Source organism: Pristiophorus japonicus, chromosome 14, assembly GCF_044704955.1.
Source record: "Pristiophorus japonicus isolate sPriJap1 chromosome 14, sPriJap1.hap1, whole genome shotgun sequence".
Taxonomy (NCBI): domain Eukaryota; kingdom Metazoa; phylum Chordata; class Chondrichthyes; family Pristiophoridae; genus Pristiophorus; species Pristiophorus japonicus.
Genome location: NC_091990.1, coordinates 109,520,016 through 109,544,146, shown reverse-complemented (window position 1 = coordinate 109,544,146; position 24,131 = coordinate 109,520,016). Strand labels below are relative to the sequence as shown.

At 45.1% G+C, this 24,131-nt stretch overlaps 1 protein-coding gene across 2 annotated transcripts in view; it reads left to right on the top strand.

The window, feature by feature from the left end:
• The window catches only part of btbd10b (BTB (POZ) domain containing 10b), a 125,190-nt gene that overhangs the window by 30,985 nt on the left and 70,074 nt on the right, over window positions 1-24,131 (top strand). Inside the window, exon 2 of one of the 2 annotated variants that reach the window (XM_070899481.1) lies at window positions 3,307-3,467. The exons of the other annotated variant lie outside the window; for it this stretch is intronic. Coding sequence (XP_070755582.1) covers window positions 3,367-3,467 — 101 coding nt within the window. The 5' untranslated portion in view covers window positions 3,307-3,366. The remainder of the gene's footprint in view (window positions 1-3,306; window positions 3,468-24,131) is intronic. 2 annotated transcript variants of the gene reach the window in all.

Genomic DNA, 24,131 nt, shown 5'->3' with positions numbered 1-24,131 from the left:
TATGTAAAGAGAAAAAGGTTGGTGAAGACAAACGTAGGTCCCCTGCAGTCAGAATCAGGGGAAGTCATAACGGGGAGCAAAGAAATGGCGGATCAATTGAACAAGTACTTTGGTTCGGTATTCACTAAGGAGGATACAAACAACCTTCCGGATATAAAAGGGGTCACAGGGTCTAGTAAGGAAGAGGAACTGAGGGAAATCTTTATTAGTCGGGAAATTGTGTTGGGGAAATTGATGGGATTGAAGGCAGATAAATCCCCAGGGCCTGATGGCCTGCATCCTAGAGTACTTAAGGAGGTGGCCTTGGAAATAGCGGATGCATTGACAGTCATTTTCCAACATTCCATTGACTCTGGATCAGTTCCTATGGAGTGGAGGGTAGCCAATGTAACCCCACTTTTTAAAAAAGGAGGGAGAGAGAAAACAGGGAATTATAGACCGGTCAGCCTGACCTCAGTAGTGGGTAAAATGATGGAATCAATTATTAAGGATGTCATAGCAGTGCATCTGGAAAATGGTGACATGATAGGTCCAAGTCAGCATGGATTTGTGAAAGGGAAATCATGCTTGACAAATCTTCTGGAATTTTTTGAGGATGTTTCCAGTAAAGTGGACAAAGGAGAACCAGTTGATGTGGTATATTTGGACTTTCAGAAGGCTTTCGACAAGGTCCCACACAAGAGATTAATGTGCAAAGTTAAAGCACATGGGATTGGGGGTAGTGTGCTGACGTGGATTGAGAACTGGTTGTCAGACAGGAAGCAAAGAGTAGGAGTAAACGGGTACTTTTCAGAATGGCAGGCAGTGACTAGTGGAGTGCCGCAAGGTTCTGTGCTGGGGCCCCAGCTGTTTACATTGTACATTAATGATTTAGACGAGGGGATTAAATGCAGTATCTCCAAATTTGCGGATGATACTAAGTTGGGTGGCAGTGTGAGCTGCGAGGAGGATGCTATTAGGCTGCAGAGTGACTTGGATAGGTTAGGTGAGTGGGCAAATGCATGGCAGATGAAGTATAATGTGGATAAATGTGAGGTTATCCACTTTGGTGGTAAAAACAGAGAGACAGACTATTATCTGAATGGTGACAGATTAGGAAAAGGGAAGGTGCAACGAGACCTGGGTGTCATGGTACATCAGTCATTGAAGGTTGGCATGCAGGTACAGCAGGCGGTTAAGAAAGCAAATGGCATGTTGGCCTTCATAGCGAGGGGATTTGAATACAGGGGCAGGGAGGTGTTGCTACAGTTGTACAGGGCCTTGGTGAGGCCACACCTGGAGTATTGTGTACAGTTTTGGTCTCCTAACTTGAGGAAGGACATTCTTGCTATTGAGGGAGTGCAGCGAAGGTTCACCAGACTGATTCCCGGGATGGCGGGACTGACCTATCAAGAAAGATTGGATCAATTGGGCTTGTATTCACTGGAGTTCAGAAGAATGAGAGGGGACCTCATAGAAACGTTTAAAATTCTGACGGGTTTAGACAGGTTAGATGCAGAAAGAATGTTCCCAATGTTGGGGAAGTCCATAACCAGGGGTCACAGTCTGAGGATAAGGGGTAAGCCATTTAGGACCGAGATGAGGAGAAACTTCTTCACCCAGAGAGTGGTGAACCTGTGGAATTCTCTACCACAGAAAGTAGTTGAGGCCAATTCACTAAATATATTCAAAAGGGAGTTAGATGAAGTCCTTACTACTCGGGGGATCAAGGGTTATGGCGAGAAAGCAGGAAGGGGGTACTGAAGTTTCATGTTCAGCCATGAACTCATTGAATGGCGGTGCAGGCTAGAAGGGCTGAATGGCCTGCTCCTGCACCTATTTTCTATGTTTCTATGTTTCTATCCACTTTGGTGGTAAAAACAGAGAGACAGACTATTATCTGAATGGTGACAGATTAGGAAAAGGGGAGGTGCAAAGAGACCTGGATGTCGTGGTACATCAGTCATTGAAGGTTGGCATGCAGGTGCAGCAGCGGTTAAGAAAGCAAATGGCATGTTGGCCTTCATAGCAAGGGGATTTGAGTACAGGGGCAGGGAGGTGTTGCTGCAGTTGTACAGGGCATTGGTGAGGCCACACCTGGAGTATTGTGTACAGTTTTGGTCTCCTAACCTGAGGAAGGACATTCTTGCTATTGAGGGAGTGCAGCGAAGGTTCACCAGACTGATTCCCGGGATGGCGGGACTGACCTATCAAGAAAGACTGGATCAACTGGGCTTGTATTCACTGGAGTTCAGAAGAATGAGAGGGGACCTCATAGAAACGTTTAAAATTCTGACGGGGTTAGACAGGTTAGATGCAGGAAGAATGTTCCCAATGTTGGGGAAGTCCAGAACCAGAGGTCACAGTCTAAGGATAAGGGGTAAGCCATTTAGGACCGAGATGCGGAGGAACTTCTTCACCCAGAGAGTGGTGAACCTGTGGAATTCTCTACCACAGAAAGTAGTTGAGGCCAATTCACTAAATATATTCAAAAAGGAGTTAGATGAGGTCCTTACTACTAGGGGGATCAAGGGGTATGGCGAGAAAGCAGGAATGGGGTACTGAAGTTGAATGTTCAGCCATGAACTCATTGAATGGCGGTGCAGGCTAGAAGGGCCGAATGGCCTACTCCTGCACCTATTTTCTATGTTTCTATGTTTCGATGAAAGAGCGGGGGAGTGGCACTAACTGGATCGCTCTTCGAAAGAGCTGCGCAGACTCGATGGTTCGAATGGCCTCTTTCTCTGCTATACTATTCCACGATTCTATGTTAAGATTGAGGTAGGATTATTAAATGAAGTGCACATTACCATGTTGAAAGTAGCAACCCCTACTTTCCTGCAATTCTGCAGCCTCGGTGTACAGTCTCATTTCTCCACTGCTGCATTGTGTTTCATTCCTTCTGCTGCCTGCTCTTTTCAGGTGAGGGTGGGGATGTGGAGGGGCCGGGAGGGATTTGTAAGAGTTGCGAGGAACAAGGAGTAGGCAGACATTACAGGGAAAGAGCGGGAAGGGTCGAGACTAAACTCCTGTGGCCAGCATTAAAGAATTACAATTGCTAAACACAGGAGAAAATTGGTGGTGGTTTTCCATATTGTGGGAGGGCGAAGTGTTTATCATTACACAGATAGTGGAAACAAAGAGGATAAATAAATATTGGTCGAATTGACTTCGTCATTGTTCTCGAACATGCTAAATGCATTATGATCACGAAATGTCATAAAAGGTCACTTTTTTTAGCAACCTTTTTAACTGAATAATAATGTAAAATGGAAACTGTTCCGATTTGACAATACTTGCAGTAATAGAATATACACTTTCTTGTAGGTTATGAGTGCCTTGTGTGTGAGCTGAAGGCATTGGCTAAGCGGAGGCCCTTAGACTGGGATGGCTGCACGGCCATCCCCTTATGATAGTAATTCTAGTGATCCGGAACATTGGGAACGGCGATCTCATAACAGACCTCGCAAACTCTATAAGCACTCCAGGTAAGTGAGTGATTATAAACATTATGATCTTGGGCTTTGACATGTTCGTAACCTGCACTAAGTCTCGTTCACCCATCACCCCTGTGCTTGGCTCCCGGATAAGCAATGCCTCGATTTTCACATCCTTGTTTTCAAATCCCTCCATGCCCCTATCTCTGCAATCTCCTCCAGCCTCACAACCTCCCGAGATGTCTACGTTCCTCTAATTCTGCCCTCTTGAGCATCCCTGATTTTAATCGCTCCACCATTGGCGGCTGTGCCTTCAGCTGCCTGAGCCCCAAGCTCTGGAACTTCCATCCTAAACCTCTCCGCCTCTCCCTCTCACTCTCCTCCTTTAAGACCCTCCGTAAAACCTGCCACTTTGACTAAGCTTTTAGTCATCTGTCCTAATTTCTCCTTGTGTGTCAAATTGTGTTTTATCACAGCCCTGTGGAAGTGACTTGGGATGTTTTACTACATTATAGACACTATATAAATACAAGTTGTTGTCGAAGGTCTACGTTAGTTTCAGTATACCTGTTGCATTGGCACAGCAGGAAAATGCTCTGTTGTGTGCAGATCATTGGCACGGGACTAATCTCTAGATTTTGCTGCTGTCAGAGCAACATACTTTTAAAAATAAATACAAAGCAATCCCATTGTAGACATTAGAATATTCCTGACATGGCTTTCAGCATTGAAATGAGTGCTAAATAAATATATTTATAACTTTTTTTTGTACCACGTGATGACCCTGTATTAAAGAAAGAAAAAGAAAGAACTAGCATTTTGTATAGCACCTTTCACGAACACAGGATGTCCCAAAGTGCTTTACAGCTAATGAAGCACTTCTGCAGTGTAGCTACCGTTGTAATGTAGGGGAAAGCAGCAATTTGCGCACAGCAAGCTCCCACAAACAGAAATGTGATAATGACCAGATCATTTGTTTTTTGTGATGTTGATTGAGGGATAAATATTGGGCTTGGACACCGGAGAGAACTCCCCTGCCTGTCTTTGAAATAGTGCCATGGGATCTGAGAGAGCAGACAGGGCCTCGGTTTAATGTCTTATCCGAAAGACGGCACCTCTGACAGTGCAGGACTCCCTCATTCATTCATAGGCAGACTTGCTTCCACTCTAAAAGTGAGTTCTTGGATGACTGAACAGTTCAATATGGGAATTACAGTCTCTGTTACAGGCGGGGCAGACAGTGTTGAAGGAAAGGGTGGGTGGGGAGTCTGGTTTGCCGCACGCTCCTTCCGTTGCCTGCGCTTGCTTTCTGCATGCTCTCGGCGACGAGACTCGAGGTGCTCAGCGCTCTCCCAGATGCTCTTCCTCCACTTAGGGAGGTCTTTGACTGGGGACTCCCAGGTGTCAGTGGGGATGTTGCACTTTATCAAGGAGGCTTTGAGGGTGTCCTTGAAACGTTTCCTCTGCCGACCTGGGGCTCGCTTGCCGTGTAGGAGTTCCGATTAGAGCGCTTGCTTTGGGAGTCTTGTGTCAATGTGGCCTGCCCAACGGAGCTGGTCGAGTGTGGCCAGTGCTTCGATGCTGGGGATGTTGCCCTGATCAAGGACGCTAACGTTGGTGTGTCTGTCCTCCCAGGGGATTTGCAGGATCTTGCAGAGACATCATTGGTGGTATTTCTCCAGTGATTTAAGGTATCTACTCTATATGGTCCATGTCTCTGAGCCATACAGGAGGGCGAGTATCATTACAGCCCTGTAGACCATGAGCTTGGTGCCACATTTGAGGGCTTGATCTTTGAACACTCTCTCCCTCAGGCGGCCAAAAGCTGCGCTGGCACATTGGAGGTAGTGTTGAATCTCGTCGTCGATGTCTGCCCTTGCTGATAATAGGCTCCCGAGGTATGAAACTCCCTTAGCACTGCGCTGGATTCTCAACCTAGATTTATGTGCTCAAGTCTGTGGCGTTCTGACTCAGAGGTGAGACTGAACCACAGCTGATATCTAGGTACGCAGCTGACCAGGTGAAGTTACGCAAGACAGCTAGATATTAAATGGTAGGTATTGCTGTAAACGGGTAAGCAGAAAATGGGGGTTTAGAAACAATGCTGTTTTAAAGTACATTTATTTCTTAAAATAAACTACAGGTATAACTAACTTTTTATATAGTAATGCTAAAACAAACTTAGATTTAGATGTCCCCAAGTCTTGGATGGGCTTGATGCAGTATCTACATTCGCGTGCAGATTATCTTGTCATTATCACATTGCTGTGCGCAAATTGTCTGCCGCATTTCCTACATTACAGCAGTGACTTACATTTTTAAACCGTACTTGATTGGTTGTTAAAGTATTTTGGGCCGTCTGGAGGTCGTAGGAGGCGCTATAGAAATGCAATCTGTCGTGCTGCAGAATTTGCGGTGCTGTGAGAAGTGGTTCTCAAACTGCGGATGGCGGAGACATTGCGGGGGTCCGCGAATGTGCTGCTTTTGCGGACTGGTCATTAACAGCACGTTCGGAGACTGTCGAAATCTCGACCTCCGAAAAGAATGACTCCGACACTTTCAGCTCTGGCAGAAGTTTCTTTAATTTACTTGCTAGCAAGGGGCAGGTCACACTCAGTCAATGGCTAAGTGAACACCTCCGCAATGGTACAGTTTCACGAGATATTTAAACAGTAAAACCCAAGTTATGGCCTCTCCCTGTATATTGGCTCTGTCTCGCAGTCGGTGAATACAGATAAAGAGTTAATTACTACATCCTTGACCTGACATGGTTTTCAGATATTTCCTTTTGTCAGGGTTATTAGTTGGCCAGCCGGCCATTACTCCATGAGAGTGTGGTAATGAGCTATTATCTGTCTTGCATTGTGTCAGGATTGTCCAGTTTCCTAGTCAGTTATCTTTTTGCATCAAATGGATGAGGTCTCTACAAGAGATAATGGCTGGTGGTTTGAGTACTTCGAAAAGGGTGGGGTGGCATGGAACTGGTGTTGTATAGACAATAGGAGAGCACCATGGGGGGGGGAGGGTACTTGTCTCAGCATGACTTGTCTCCTAGCTGTCTGATGGCCATCAGCCATCTCAAACCAGGTTTAGCTGTTTATGCAAGCCGACTGCTTTTATGCAGAAAGTTCTGGAAGGACCAGGACTCCATTTTGTTATATATATTGCAAAGGGCACACAAATACCGTGTGGTATCAGCTTAGATAAAAAATACATTTCCACATTCCCCCATTTTGTCCTTCACAAGGGCAACTTAATCCATTCTGATCTTGTACAGTCTCTCCCTTTCCATTTCCACACAAGAGCCTTCAGCAGTTGTTGCTACCATAACTCTAGCCGTGGTCTCGGTAGGTAACATAGTTTTTCCCACCCTGGCACAGCAACACTTAACGACGACAAATAATAGATACAGGGCGAAGACTATCAGCAGGAATATGATCAAACCCTGTACCACAGATTTCCCTAGTGATCCCAGCCATCCTGATGCCCAACCCCACAAGGTGATACCATCCTGGCCAACTGTCTGTTTATACTCTATTACCTTTTTCCTGATGTATTCAGCTGGACTGCCGGTTTCTTCTGATTTATCTGGGATATACGTACAGCATTCTCCACCTATTAATGCGCATGTCCCTCCTTCCTTGGCTAGGAGTTAATCTAAGGCCATACAATTTTGGAGAGCCACTGTTCGAATAGCTACCATTTCATCATTTACCCCTTCAAAGGCTTGGGAAGTTGCGTTGGCTACTGATTCGACTAAGTTAGCCAGTTCCCGTAACTGCCATTCGGTTGATGCTGTTCCATAGGGTGGCACCATTACCTTGAATATTCCGTTTAGCCATGTCAAATCCCGTTTAAATGTATGACTTCCATAGGCATCCCTTAGAGTCTTTATTGATCTGATAAAGGGTACCACATATCCTAAGTAACAGGACCCTGTCCAGTTGGCTGGTAACCATGGGTAGGCTTTATGGCCACAAATAAAGTAGGTGCAATTATAGGACGTCAGCTCTTGGTCCTTTCACGCCATCCATACTCGAGTGGTCTCACCTTCCCACCCTTCACCTGGGGCTTTGTTATGGACCATTGTCCAACCAACGGTTGCTATCTTTCTCCCATCCGTGGGATTAGTTGTGGCTTGCCATTTAGCCATTTGGGAACACTTGCTGCGTCCCATTTCTGGTCCTTTAGTCTCATTACTCACTAGGCATATTATACCTTCAGGATTTCCTATTCTGGGAGTAATGCTTAGGAAGGGAGGCTGACGGTTATTATCATAATTAGGCTGGTACCATCCCTGGAAGGCTGTAAGTTTATACCCTGCTGACCTCCATTCTGTTTGCTCCTTCGTTTCTGACACCTTGGTTAGGTTTGTCCTATTTTGCACTGTCAACCATTCTACCATTTCTGATTCGTTAAAGGGGACAGATCTCAGGGGAATACCCCCTTCGGAGTGGACAGGTACATGGGAACATATCCAACAACTTGACAAGTTTCTTTCTTGAGCATACCTATGACTCAGTGCCATAAATATGTTTACTTGCAATTCCCTTCGGTGACGGGTCTGTACCCCTGGTGTAATCAATAATGCAAAGTAAAACCCTGTCAAGCCCAGCACCATCAGTCCCCATAGTCCATACAGTTCCTTATTCAGTCTTCCTTTTTCTGTTCCTCTGGTCCCTTCTCTTCCTCCTGGTCGGGTGCCCGTTTGCAATGGGATGCATGGATCCATGTTGGTCTTTTCTTTACCTTGATTGCAGTATTGGTCGCCAGCAAGACCTGGTATGGTCCTTCGAATCTTGGCTGTAGACTGCTTTTTCTTTTAAAAATCTTGATGTAAACGAATTCCCCTGGCTCCAGGTTATGACACTTCCCTTCCGCTGGCTTGACTTGAGCTTCCTTTACCTGTGAATGAAAGCTGGAAATACATTTGGTTAGTGCAATACAATAGTTCAACATATTTTCCTCCATTTTGTGGATGTCCATTTGTTTTGCAGTAAATGGTGCTGTAAAAGGTAGTCGTTGGGGACGTCCCATAACTATCTCATGCGGTGACAGGCCTGTTGTTCTGTTGGTTGCAGATCGCATTACCATCAAAGCTAAGGGCAGCAGTTCTGTCCATTTCAGTCCAGTGTCATTGCATAGTTTTGCCAGCTTATTTTTAAGCATTCCATTATATCTTTCAACAAGTCCAGCTGATTGTGGATGATAACTGCAATGAAAACATTGATTAATCTGTAAAGCTTTACACATTTCCCTTATAACAGTTCCCGTGAAATGTGACCCGTTATCACTAGAAAGCTTAGCAGGGATTCCAAAGCGCGGTACGATTTCTTTTAACACATTTAGCAACAGTAGTGGCATCGTCCTTTTTACATGGAAAGGCTTCAATCCATCTAGAGAACACATCTACAATAACTAATACATACTTGAATCCCATACACATAGGTAATTCAGTAAAATCCATTTGTAAATGTACAAAAGGCCCGACTGGATTTGGGTGGGAGGCACATTCTACTTTTTCCGTCTTACCCGGATTCATTGTCTGACAGGTAACACAATTTTCACAGATTTGTTTTGCGATTGCTGAAATATTTGGTGCATACCAAGTTGCCAAAATATAATCTGCCATTCCCCCTTTGCCTGCATGTGTGAATGTATGAACACATCGGGCAATCCATGGAAGTAAGGATTTGGGTGCCACCACGCGGCCGTCGTGGTGAACCCATATTCCTTCTGGATTTTTATAACATTGATCCTTCGTCCAGGTCACCACCTCCTCCGTACTGGCTTGTGTCTGAAAGGCCAGCACATCATTAATAGTGGGTGGCGGGTCTGAGCAATTATTTTTCCTTAGTGGGAACAATGACACCTGCATCCCCCCTTTTGACAGAGCTGCTGACTTAGCTGCATTATCAGCTCTGGCATTCCCTAGTGCCATGTCATTCGACTGGCCTGTATGTGCTTGGCATTTGATAATGGCAAGTTTCAAGGGGCATTGAATGGCTCGCAGAAGATTTTCCACTTGTTCTGCATTTTTGATAGGGGTTCCTAAAGAAGTCAGGTACCCGCGAATCTTCCAAATTTTTCCATAATCTTGTGATACTCCAAAAGCATACCTGGAATCAGTGTAGATATTAACTGTTTGTCCTTCAGCCAGAATACAGGCTCGAGTTAACGCAAACAATTCGGCTTGTTGGGCTGAAAAGGAGTCTGGAAGAGAGGCTGTTTCGACAACATTAAACTGGGTTACAATTGCATAAGCCACTCTAGGTTGGCCCCTATCATTTCGTAGGACTGATCCGTCAACATAGTACACTAGATCAGGGTTACACATTGGTACATCTGTTAGATTGATACGTGGTTTAGTCACTAATTCGGTTACCATTTCACATGAATGGGGTTCGCCGTCGTCTTCTGTGGGGAGTAGAGTGGCTGGATTTAAGGTAGTGCATCTTTTGATAAGGTTCGGATTTGATAACCGTTCGACCTCATATTTAGTGGTTCTTGCGGAGGTTAGGTGTTGGGTGGCACACTTAGTAAGTAAAATCTCGACAAAGTGTGGGATATACAAAATGGTCTGATGATTTAGAGTTATTGTCTGAGCCTGTTGCATAGCATAATAAGCTGCTGCCAACGAAGGAAGACATCCTGGTAGTCCGCGTGCCACTGGGCCTAGTTGGGTACTGAAATACGCTACCGGCCGCTGCCTGTCCCCATGTAACTGAGTCAAAACAGATTGTGCAAAATCCAACTTGTGATGCACAAATAAGTTGAATAGCTTAGTGTAATCTGGTAATCCCAAGGCGGGTGCTGAAGTGAGGGACTGTTTAAGGTTCTGGAAAGCATTCCAGGATACCTCATTCCAAATCAACTTCTCTGGTAGTGCGGGCATGGACATGTCTAACAGTGGTCTAACGATCTCGGAATAACTCATAACCCATTGCCGGCAGTATCCTGTTATGCCGAGGAGGTATTTCATTTCTCTCTTGGTTACTGGTAGTAGGGCAGAGCAGATTGCTTTTACTCGGTCTTGTGTCAATTGTCTCGTATCTCTGACCAATTCGTGCCCTAGATACCGAACCTTTTCTGAGACAAATTGTAACTTTGCCTTTGACACCTTGTGTCCTTTCAAGGCCAGGGCTTTTAATAACACAAGGGAGTCCGTTTCGCAGGCCAATTTGGAGGGTGAGGCGAGCAATAAGTCATCAACATACTGCACAAGTGTAGAACCTACTGGTAAAATTACATCTTCCAGATCCCTCTTTAGGCATTGTGAGAATATAGTAGGGCTCTCGGTAAATCCCTGCGGGAGTCTTGTCCACGTATATTGGTGTCTTTTATACGTGAAGGCAAACAGGAATTGAGACTCTGGGTGAATGGGTATTGAGAAAAATGCGGAACACAGATCAATTACTGTGTAATACGTTGAGGATGCCGGAATACTGGCAAGTATAATTGCCGGGTTGGGTACCACCGGATAAGTTGGGAATACAGAATGATTCACAGCTCGTAGGTCTTGGACAAATCTCCATTTGTCACTATTGGGCTTCTGCAACGGATAGATTGGTCTGTTACATGGACTTCTAGTTGGAACGATTATTCCCTGGGCCAGCAGGGACTTAATGACTGGCTCGATACCTTGTTCTGCGGCTGGGGTCAAGGGGTATTGGGGCTTCTTGGGGAGTGGGGTGGTTGAATTGATCACTACCTTTATATGGTTGGGTGGTGAGCATCTTTCCTACTTCATTAGCGTGTATAGACCATAGTTGCACTGGAACCTTAGCAAGGAGTTCTGCTGTGCTTTGTTGTAATGGGAAGCTAATGGCTGAAAGCATCCTTTCTTCTAAGACAGCATCAAAGTATATTTTCCCATTCAACTTGACAGAATAGCCTCCCCCCCCCTTTCATGTTGCCCCAAAGTTCCATTAAGTGTGTGCCATTCCTCTTGTATTCTTTTAACCATTCGTCCCAAATCCTGGGGTTTATGTGTGCCTGGGTGCAGTGTGGAACGCTCCCTTTAACCCTAAACAAGCTCTGACTGTGGGAGGATAATTCAACCCCTGCCGCTATGCCTTCAGGTCCGATAAAAATTTGTTCGATCATCAATTGATGTTTCTGGTGCAGGAATAGTTGATAAAAGATTTGTGCTGTAGCGTCTGATTCCGTGTGGTCACAATATGCTGTGCAGTGTAATGTTTCGTACCAATTTTCCAAGGTTTGAGATTTGAGGTAGTCTGTGATTAACCTTGTTACGCACCAATATGAACCAACCAAATAGGATAGGGTTTTGCTTCGTGTGGGGTCCAAATTTTTCCAGGCATACGATATGGGAGTTGTGGTTGAAGTAGTGGATATGCGCCACATTTATCTATGGGGACCCGAACCTCCATACCAGCTGGGGAACAGAGGATCGTGGCACTCATTTTACATAACAGGTCACGTCCACACAGGTTCACTGGAACCTCATTAGACAGGAATGAATGACTATCTTCGTAATCTTCTAATTGTATATTGAAAGGGTTGGAGAAAAACATTTGCTGCGTGTGTCCAGATAGTCCAATCACTGAGGTTTGATTAGTGGAAGTGGGAATTCCCCTCGTATCCTCCCTTGAAAGGACCGAATAGGTGGCACCAGTATCCACTAGGAATGGGGATATCCTTTCCTTGTGTTCATATTTTTACTTCAGGTTCTCCAATGGCATTTAACGAAACGACGGGTAGCTGTTGGTTCGCAGCACTCGGGTCTGGGATTGGGTGTCATTGATCATTATACGGGCAATTTGGTTGTTGGCCAAATTGCTTTTGATTCTGTGATCCAAATGGATCTTGAACAGAGAAATTAGTCTGAGGTCTAGCATGTACCTGGACTTGGGTCGCATACGGGTTGGGTCCTGGAGGGGGAGGGGGTGCTCTATTACCTGCCTGTTGAGTCCAATCATAATTTGGTTGTTGCTGTTTTGCCCGGCAATTTCTAGCCTAGTGTCCAATCTGACCACAATTGTAACAGGTATTATATTGTTCCCGCCCTGCACCTCCTCTCCCTCTTCCCCTGAAATTTCCTCCTCTGCCTCGCCCTCTTCCTCTACCCTGGGGGGAGCCGTAGGACAGTGTTACCGGGGTGGGTGTTGTTGGAGCTGCTTGTTCCACAAATACGGTGACCTTGCTTTTAGATTCTCTATTTCGCTCTTGTATGTCCTTTAACATAGACACAACCTTGGATAGCGATTCCTGTCGCCATCCGAAACAAACTAGTTTAAAGGGATCTCTGAGTTCGGGTCGTAGCCCGTTTACTACGGCACTGATCATAGGAGCTTCTACCTCCTCTATTTTCATGCCTGAACATTGGTTCATGATCTCTCGCACTCTTTCTACATAATCCTCAACATCCTCCCCCTTTCTTTGTGTAGTTTCCATAATTTTGGACCAATTCGTTTTTCTTGGGAACACCGAATGTAAGGCTTCCCAACATCTTTCCCAGAACCCCTCTCCTGGCTTCGTGCTGGGATCTGCATCTGGAGCCTCTCGATGGGTTTTAAAATTTTTGAATTTTGTCTCAAGTTCGGCAAATTTCGTGTCCTTTAACCATGCTTTCAGTAAGATTTGACCATCTAATATACTGGGTTCGTGGCACAAGATGATCACTTTTAACTGGTCTATGGCCTTTTCAATTTTGGTTTTAGGGTCTGCCAATCCTTCCACAATTATTCTTAACTCACTTGGTGACCATGGTCGATAAATAGGGACCGGAGCCCCCCCAGAAAGTGGACTGGGAAAAAGTCTTACTGGGTATGCAGATGATGATGGCTCCAGGGCACTGGGTCCTTGTCCATGGGTAAGACTTCGTGTGCCACCTGCAGGGCCGTCATGGTGTTGATTCCCTTGTGACTGATTTATTTTTCCTGCAGCCGCACCTGCATCGTTGGGAGCGGGTGTTACCCCGTCTCCCTATGCTCCGGCCCGAGGATCGTCTCCTCCTTGTTGGCCTGGAGCGCCCCCCGGGGGTGGAACATACGGCGGTGGTCGATGGCTGTAGGGAGTCCAATCCTCGTCCCATTCCTCATCCTCATCTTTTTTCCAACCCTTAGGGGCACTTGGTGAGTGTGCCTTTGTCTCTTTAGCAACCATAACAGATGGATGTTTGCTATGTCGAGGGCGATTCACCTGCTCTACTCGTTCATCCACCTGCTTTCTCCCTCTAGTACACTGCTTGCTAACTCTTAGGCTCTTCTCGTGTCGTTCCTCAGCTTCCCTTTTCCAATCTCCAAACGCTGACCAATTCACTTTCTTTTTACCTCTTCTACCTGGGTCTCTGTCTATAAGGCATTCTTCTAGACATGTTATTCTCTCTAAATTGAATGAACCATTGGGTGGAAATGGCCTGTTTTCACCCTTAGTCCACTTTACCCATTCTCTTAGGTGGTCAATTGAAGACTGACCACAATTCTGGAGCATAAAATGGGCTGGGGTCCCTTTTGGTGGTGGTTTACTTGCTCCAGCCCCCATTCTGGATGATTAAGATTTTCCACAGTTTCTGATCTCGCAATCCTTTCGGCCAACCGAGTTCTCTACGCCCACTTCTCCTGGCTGTTACGTGGCCTGAAAAGGCTCTTAATTCGGGCTCAGTCTGGGTGTGTGAGATATGTTGGCACGAACCAACCGTAGTTGATCAATCAGTTACTGTTTCTTTTCTTAATCAATCCTTGTGTTTTTTTCCGAATCACAATTTTCCCTAGTGACTCTTCCCGTTTCTCTAATGGCAATGTCGCACAAAGGTATTGCACACAACAGTATAACAAGGACAACTAGAACAAACCATATTCACGCGAGTACACAAATCATAACCTTTAAACTCTATCTAAACAAATAATCAATTCTCAGTCTGCGTTGTACGCCACTACAGACCGAGTCCTTAACTTATCCTAATAAAACTTATAAAACTGATAAAACTTATGATTCCATTACCCTAACTCTTATCACATAAGAACCTTCGATCGATTGCTTTTCTTTTTTTTTTCCTAATCTTATCACATAAGAACCTTTTCCTAATTAACAACAATTAACTCTTATCACATAAGAACCTTCGATCGATTAGCGCTTTTTTTCCTAATCTTATCACATAAGAACCTTCAAGAACCTTTTTCGATCGACTAGCGCTGTTTCTACCTTACCTACTGAAACCTTCCCCGGGCTGTTTCGAGATTTTTCCAGAACCGGTTCTCTTCTGCTTGCAAGCTGAGAAAGAAATGGTTAAAAAAAAAATAACTTTAGCTTTTAAATGTCGAGTCTTGTAGATTGCAGTGCCTCCCCTGTGGACAACAGATTACATATGCGATTCAACAGTGAAGAAACCTTCTTGTGAGCAAAAAGCTCACCTTGTTTTGGTCACTGAAGCCTTTCACTTGAGAGGCACTATGCCTGTATCCGTTTTACTCACAGGACAGAGAGTATGCATCTCGGTGGAACCTCCAAGCAGTAACTGTCGAAATCTCGACCTCCGAAAAGAATGACTCCGACACTTTCAGCTCTTTAATTTACTTGCTAGCAAGGGGCAGGTCACACTCAGTCAATGGCTAAGTGAACACCTCCGCAATGGTACAGTTTCACGAGATATTTATACAGTAAAACCCAAGTTATGGCCTCTCCCTGTCTATTGGCTCTGTCTCGTAGTCAGTGAATACAGATAAAGAGTTAATTACTACATCCTTGTCCTGACGTGGTTTCCAGATATTTCCTTTTGTCAGGGTTATTAGTTGGCCAGCCGGCCATTACTCCATGAGAGTGTGGTAATGAGCTATTACCTGTCTTGCATTGTGTCAGGATTGTCCAGTTTCCTAGTCAGTTATCTTTTTGCATCAAATGGATGAGGTCTCTACAAGAGATAATGGCTGGTGGTTTGAGTACTTTGAAAAGGGTGGGGTGGCATGGAACTGGTGTCATATAGACAATAGGAGAGCACCTTGGGTGGGGGGGGGGGCTACTTGTCTCAGCATGACTTGTCTCCTAGCTGTCTGATGGCCATCTCAAACCAGGTTTAGCTGTTTATGCAAGCCGACTGCTTTTATGCAGAAAGTTCTGGAAGGACCAGGACTCCATTTTGTTATATATATTGCAAAGGGCACACAAATACCGTATGGTATCAGCTTAGATAAAAAATACATTTCCACAAGACCAGTGACTGCCCACTGCGTGCACACTGAGCAGACTTGGCCTATATTCTTTAGAGTTTAGAAGAATGAGAGGTGATCTCATTGAAGCAGACAACATTCTTATAGGGCTTGACAGGGTAGATGCAGGGAGGATGTTTCCCCTGGCTGGGGAGTCTAGAACCAGGGGTCACAGTCTCAGAATAAGGGTCGGCCATTTAGGATTGAGATGAGGAGAAACTTCTTCACTCAGAGGGTGGTGAATCTTTGGAATTCTCTAACCCAGAGGGCTGTGGAGGCTCAGAGTATATTCAAGACAGAGATCAATAGATTTTTGGATATTAAGGGAGTCAAGGGATATGGGGACAGTAGGAAAGTGGAGTTGAGGTGGAAGATCAGCCATGATCTCATTGAATAGCGGAGCAGACTCGAGGGGCCGAATGGCCGACTTCTGCTCCTAGTTCTTATGTTGTGCTGCTGTACAAACAGCCCTGTGTCTGCACTGAACCCTGTACATACAGCCCTGTGTCCGCACTGAACCCTGTACATACAGCCCTGTGTCCACACTGAACCCTGTACATACAGCCCTGTGCTAGTATACTGAACCCTTTACGCACAGCCCTGTGCTGGTAAACTGAACCCTGTACACACAGCCCTGTGTCCGCACTGAACCCTGTACACACGTCCTGTGCTGGTATACTGAACCCTGTACACACAGCACTGTGCTGGTATACTGAACACTGTACACACAGCCCTGTGTTGGTATACTGAACCCTGTACATACAGCCCTGTGCTGGTATACTGAACCCTGTACACACAGCCCTGTGTCTGCACTGAACCCTGTTCTCACAGCCCTGTGCTGAACCTTGCCCTTTCAACCATCAACGTACTCGCGAGTGAAAATTTCCAATCCCTCGCCAACGTGCTGCTTATGGTTGACTTTATCCTTCTATAATCGCTGCACGCCATCTCAGTGAACGATTCGGAGCAGTAATTTCTGGTCACGTGCTGCCACTTTCAACATGGCGTCGCCTGTGGGCATTATTGGCAGGGAAATAAAACAAAAATTTGGCTACAAGGGCAGCTGAGACGGTTAGGAAATATCAGCTTCTAAATATATATCATATATCGTATAATTACATTTTAGAGTATTGCATGGTATTATGATTACATTTTAGATGGGTGGTCCAGTTCATTTGAAAAGGGGCACGCCAACTCAAAAAGTGAGAACTATTACTGTGGAATTGTTCTGATTTAATATAATCTTGCAAAGGTTTCCGAACCAAACCAAAAACCTGCCGAGAATTGTAGGGTCACTGTTTTCGGGTGGACGAATAGTCACGGTCCGTTTTTATTAACTGAGATTTCGTGGACCAGATCTGATAGTGTCACCTTTATAATCAGGACTGATTAAATCAAATTCCACTTGTATTGTATGAGACGGTGGGATTTTTACTGGGCTTTTAGGGAATCATATTCCTCAATTCTATTAATATTTCTTTGCAACATTCAATAGTAACTTTCAAAAGAGAATTGAAGAAATGCTTCAAGAGAAAAATTTGCAGGGTCATGGGGAAAGAGCAGGGGGGAGTAGGATTAATTGGATCGCTTTTTCAAAGAGCCGGCACAGGCATGATGGGCCTAATGGCCTCCTTCTGTGCTGTATCATCGTATGTAAACTCCAAATCATTGGCCTTGGCCATGGGTGAAGGTATAATCCGTAGGTTGTTTCACTTCAGTTTCTCATGAATTTTCAGTACCTCCTTGCGTCCTCCGCCCTGTGCAAAACTGAAATTCTCTCTGACGTCTGAGCCATTTTGTAACTGTTTTGCAGCCTGCTAAATTCTTCATTATGTGCTCTATTATTTATACTGGTTTTCTCCCCTCTCTTTCCAAATCATTAACTTGCTGTTTGCGTTTGATGTGGCTGCCAACTGGATTATGCATAGGTAGCATAACCAGTCATTTTGTTTTAGAGAAGGGCTCTACTGAATAAATAAAGTGAAGATCTTGAGGAAAGATACAGGATTAACAGTTCCTCCACGGGCACACTTTTTATTAACCAGTTCATTAGTAGCTGTGTGAAGTTCTGTTGTGACAGGCACTTTGAAGTTTGTTTATGATAAAAATAAATGCATAATTAATTTTCATTATAAAATGTGTAATGGTATCACATTAATTATATTGTTAAAAAAAAAAGTGATAACAACAATTTGTATTTATAATAGCGCCTTTAACATAGTGAAACGACCCAAGGCTCTTTGCACCGAGCCACATAAGTAGAAATTAGGTCATAGAGGTAAGTTTTAAGAAGCGTCTTGAAGGAGGAAAGAGAGGCGGAGAGGTTTACGAAGGGAGTTCCAGAGCTTGGGGCCGAGGCAACAGAAGGCACTGCCACTCATGGTTGAGCGATTACAATCAGGGATGCCCAAGAGGGCAGAATTAAAGGAGCAGTGGGGGGGGGGGGGGGGTGTGGGGGGTGGGGGGTGGTTGTGGGTCTGGAGGAGATAAGAGATAGAGAGGAGTGATTACGGTATTTTACCTGGCTATTTGAATGTGTTGTAATCAATGTTTTCTCTCTTGGTTGCGCGGTCCCTTGAATTGGCTCTGCAAATTTACGTGCCTGTGCGGTTTTTGCATTTAAAAGCTGGTGAGCTGCCGATATAGGACCTTAACGGGAAAGTTGTTTGTAATGAACTCTACCATTCATCTTGGCATTCTAGACAATTATTTGTTAATTACAATTATAAATTTATGTGCACAATGTGTAATTGTAGGACAGTGGTTTGGCTAATTAAGTAGCAATGGCAATTATAATACCTGCTCCCATTATTTTATTTGAGGAAGGCTCTACTCTCCCACACCCACCATTATTTGTAGAGTTCTAGAACGTGTAATAACCCATTAAAAGAAAAAGAAAGATTTATATAGTACCTTTCATGACCACCGGAGGTCTCAAAGCGTTCTAGGGTGTTCGTTTTACACTCTACCTTGATTCGTAGACCTCGGGAATTACAGGAAAGGGCTACACGTGTCGCAAAGTTTAGGCTTAACCCAATTGTCAGTTTTATTACGCAAAAACGAACTTAAAAACTACAGAACAAGACTTCTGAGAGAATTGACCGAAGACATACAATCATCCGTCCAGTTAGTAGTTGCAACCTTAGATTGTAGATTCGTGGTCGTTGGCTCCATGACCAGTTGTTCTTCGTCGATGTTTCCTCTTCTGGTTGTTCTCTTCTCTCCATTTCTTCTGTGTTCATTCCGTTCCTTTTTGTTCGCCCCTAGCTGCTCCCAGCTCGTGTGTGTCTGTATATATATATCCATTTTATCAATAAAACACCCGCTGAGCTGAGGTTTCTGTTAATGTATTTGGATCGATGTTTGTGGTGATCCATTTGGTGACTGCCATGATGGTCCTGAGTGTCCCTAATTTGCACACGGAGACTACAGGGCAAAAGATAACTCCTTATCGTAAGTACCCCATTCTCCAAAAATGTACACCTTGTGGGGTCCTTTTGATGTCCTGGTTTCTTGCAGACTTAGTCTTTGGAGAGAATTGTCATTTCCCCTCCAGCCAATCAATCCAGGGGCTCTTCTGTGAGTTTTTATGAAATGTGTGAATCCCTTTGTTTCTATGCATAAACATGTCTGGCTCTCGACTGCAGAGATTGTTCTTAATTGGTGATGAGTTACCACCTGCCCCAGGCTGGTGCCTTTTTCTCCCTTTGTCCAGTTAATCCCAAAAGCTTGTATTAAATCATTTTTAGTTTGTGGCCTCTTTCTGTGTCCTCTGTAAAAGTGTGTACACCTTACACTTCCCCCTTTAATGTCACATTATAAACTCGGAGACATTACTCTCGGTGACTTCTTTTCCATGAGTCTTTTTGGGTGTATTGTAGCCTTCAGTCAAAACTCCAGATTACATCCCTTTTTACAACAAAACAATACCTTTCCAAACAAACCAACGCTTTTTACAACAACACAATGTTCGGCCTAGATCCATCTGACTTCAGTTTTATATTTACAACACTTTGGCCTTGGTTCATTTTAATAACCCTTCAAGATTCCCTTCCTTCGTCTTTTGTTTTAACTTATAGGATAAGATAAATAGATACTATTACCAACTGTACAATTACTAACGAGTGTGATATGATTCGAACCCAGGCGGGATCTCAATATTGGGTCTCAAGTCCCATCGTGGAGGGGCAATCATTTCTTCGATTTCCTCCCTTTTTCGTTCTTTTGGTGTAACGTGTAATAATGTTTGTGGGATAGCTCGATGTCCTTTAATAGCTCGGTCGAATGTTCGGTTAACGGCGGGATATCGTATCCAAAACGCGATAAGTATTCCTGGAGTTTCGGTAAAGTACCTTTGACTATGATACTTATGTATTTGTGGTCTGAGATAGGAATTATCCTTTCTTGTGCTATTAGTGTCTCTACCTGGGGTTTGAAACAAAAGGTAGAATCTGTCACTGGACACCAAGGCCCCAAGTTTCCATACGCGGCAAAACAGGCGCCCCTCCGAGCTGGGCGCCCATTTTTCGTGCCGAAAACGGCGCCTGAAAAAAAACGCGCTGTTCTCGAGCGCTTTGCAGCTCGATGTCAGCTTGGCGCGGCGCCCAGGGGGCGGAGCCTACCACTTGCACCGATTTTGTAAGTAGGAGGGGGCGAGTACCATTTAAATGAGTTTTTTTCGTGCCGGCAACCCTGCGCGTGCGCGTTGGAGCGTTCGCGCACGCGCAGTGTGAAGGAAACATTGGCACTCGGCCATTTTTGTAGTTCTTTGTAGCTGTTCAATTTTTAAAATTTTTTAATAAAACCACATTGCCCTTCCATGATCAGCACTGAGGCTTCTTGCAGCAGTGAGAAGGCTGCAGGAAGCCTCAGAAGTTGAGGCAGCCGTTTCCCGATGGGCCCGACCGACGGCAGGGGGGGCCTCCCCCCTCCCCCCACCTGCCGTTGGGAACGGCTGCCTCCTCACTGCCTCCCCCCGCCCCGCTGCTGTCGGGAACGGCTGCCTCAACTTGTGAGGCTTCCTGCAGCCTTCTCCTTGTCTGAAGCACTTTCACACAGGTAGGAACATGATTTATTTAATCTTCTCTTTGCTTATAAATTTTTATTCAGGTTGGAATTATTTGTATAATATTTGTATAAGTATAACTAAGGATTTATTGTAGAATGTAATGACTTCCTTCCCCCCACCTCATTCCGGACGCCTAATTTGTAACCTGCGCCTGATTTTTTCAGGCTTACAAAAATCTTCACTTGCTCCATTCTAAGTTAGTTTGGAGTACGTTTTCACTGTGGAAACTTTCAAATCAGGCGTCAGTGGCTGGACATGCCCCCTTTTGGAAAAAAAAATTCTGTTCCAAAGTGAAACTGTTCTACATGACTAGAACTGCAGAAAACTTAAATGTGGAGAATTGCGATTTCTAAGATACTCCGTTCTCCACCAGTTGCTCCTAAAAATCAGGAGCAAATCATGTGGAAACTTGGGGCCCAAGTGTCCTGGTGTATTCTATACCGACTTTCGCTGGTGGTGACACAGTATATCCCATTTCCCTTGTACGCAACCTGTGGCGGGACATGGTCGTGAGCCGTCACTTCCATGATACAGCTTATAGGCTGCCTGTCCTTGTACTTGAACCCACATACTGGCCGGTCGAAAGGATTCAGATAATAGGGGCACAATATCACGTGTACCTCCTCTCTGAGATCCGTCCAGACTAGCACCGGTTATTGAGTCTCCCAATTTCACCACATACTGAGGGGTTCTATGATGATTCACGTACCCCGTTCCGAATGACCCCAATGTTTTCCACCTGGTATACCGGTACGGGTCGTTGCGACTGATCCATCACTGGTATTCTTCACTGGTATTCTAAGCATTATCCCCATTATAGACTGTTTACTCTGACCACAGTTGACCGGGACTGGGTACGCTTCGGAGACTGACTGTAGCTGGCACGAATTAAGGAGGTTGTTGTAGACATTCAATGTTTTTAGGTGCTTTTTACTGGCCGACGATGGTACGTGGCCTTGTTTTAAATCCTCTAAATTACTGCGTCCTTCATTTAACGACCAAACTCCGTACATGACGCACATGTCATTCCGAGCAGCTTGATCTGACGTGTTTCTACCCTCCTTTATTAAAGCATTGATGGTCTGAGCCTGTGTCTCCACCTCGGCTACCATCTCCTTCAAATAGATAGTGATAACCTGGTCCTCCTGTAGTTCGTAACCCTCTGTGTCACTACCCTCCACTAGTATTTTCTTTAACTGGCCCCTTAAGGTATTCACTTGGACTTGCAACAGCATGTTGTCTACACCATTTACCAGTGATGTCCCTGTATTAAACGCTGTAGCTACATCACTCGCTAGTCTCCTGTTTCGTCTCTGTTTGTACGCCTCCCCCTGACTTTCGGCCCCATAATTCTTCTGATTGAATTGTTTAAACATTTCTCTTAACTTTTCCGTTTCTGGCGGGCACCACCGGGGTAATTGTAACTCTGTTAGATTCAGAATAACCGACGCTACTTCATAATACACAGTATGATACAATATGTTCCCTATTGGGATTAACACCAACCCGTTCTTAGGCCCGGGTGTTAGGACAGGACATGGAATTTCTTGGTTTGGAATCTCCAGCATTTTAGGGAGAGGTTTTAATCTGCTCACGATCAGCTTGGTTGCATCGACTGTTTTTGGAGGGTTCAAGGTCACACAGGAATCAAAACCCTGCGTCCAATTCATTCCTGACCCGGAATCCGGCCACTGTCTTTTAAGAACAATCGCCATATCTCCCCTGCACTTGTGGCTAGATCCAACCACACAGACATAAATCCCTTGTTCCTCCTTCCACAACTTCTAACACACTTTTGTCCCTTTTGTTGCTGTAGTCCGTCTGTTTGAGCTATTACCCAATTTCTCCCATTCTGTGAATGCATTAATTTTTCCCGTGTCTTTTTTTGTAACCACAACCATGCTCCCATGGGGGTACTCCCTTTACATTCCAGACAAACTTGTCTACCCTCTCTCACCCGTACCTTTCTGATCGTGATGTTTACCCTTGGACAGAACACTGATACCTCCCCAAGTTTACCCTTGGTTTGTCTGGAATACTTGGTCGAATTTGATCTTAACCACCCTGGCCAACTCCCAGTGTCTGCATAGGTGTTTGTGCCCTTGTTGCTCCGTATCGCTCCCCCTTGAATTATGGTGGGGCCGGTTCCTCCCATACACCCGTATGTAAGGAATGTCTCAGTGTCTCCCCGATCTCCCCATCCTTTAATAATCAGGGCCATCCACAGGCTTATCCACAATGTCCACCTCGATTCGCTCCTATAAAGACAAAATGAAGGAAATATTTTGCTATGTGGGGGCCTTCCCCTCACAGGTCCTCTTTCAGTTATACACACATGTACATTTTCCCTTTTTTTAAGATCACTGCTTCCCTCTTCTTTTATCCCGATGTTTGGGCTTTCAGCGGTTCAGGGTGGACCTGGAGGAGGTGTCCAGGACACCCTAGATTGCGGCACCTGACCATTCTGCCTTACAGCTCCGTCCCTTACATCTCCATCATCATCATCATCCCACAGCATTGATGGAAGGCTTACATTGATCAAACTCATTATAGTTTCTTGGGCCTTGGTCCGCTTTTTACTTTTCTCTCTGGGGTTGTACAGCTTTCATTGGTTTATATGAAACCACCTTATTCGTTTTGGCAGCTGGATCGTGTAGACCATGGGGCTTGCCTTGTATACGATGCTATATGGTCCTTTGTACAACGGTTCAAATGCCCCTATTCTGGCATAATTCCTGACCATTACCTGATCCTCTGCCCTCCATTACTGTGTAACCCTGGGTTCCAGCAGCAGTTTATTCTACTGGTGCTGTCTGCCAATATTGTTAGCTGCTTCCCAATGCAGCCCCTTCAGAGTATCAAACAGATCTCTGAGAAACCTGTCCCGTGTGACACCTCTAACTTTTGTTTCGGTCAGGACTGGTGCTAGTATATGGGTAGGGGTCCTCGTAAGTCTTTCTGTCATCAGTGCATGTGGGGAGTGTCCTGTACTCTTGAGAGACTGGCTCGGTGGCTCATCAGTATTAGGGGTAGGATCTCATCCCATTTCTTCGGGGCATTTCCTATCTCCTTTCGAGGCCTCTCTTTTAAGTTCCGGTTTGTCCTCGCTACTGGACCTGACGATTGAGGGTTATATGCCACATGCCATTTCCCCTGTATTTCTAACAGCTTTAGGGTGGCCTGCATTACCACTCCGGTGAAATGACTCCCTTGATCTGATTCCACTGTCAGGGGCAGTCCCCATCGAGAAAATACTTCTCGCACCAGAATCTTTGCTGTGACTACTGTGGTGGCCGCCATACAAGGAAAAGCTTCTACCCATTTCGTGAAAAGATCTACTAACACCGAGCAATATTTATTGCCTCTGCCTGAGGTGGGCAGTGGCCCAATGAAATCTATCTGTATAGACTGCCATGGCCCCTCTACCCTCCTGTGTGTCCCAATGGAGCCTTTCTCCGTGGGGGTCTGGATTGTTTGCTG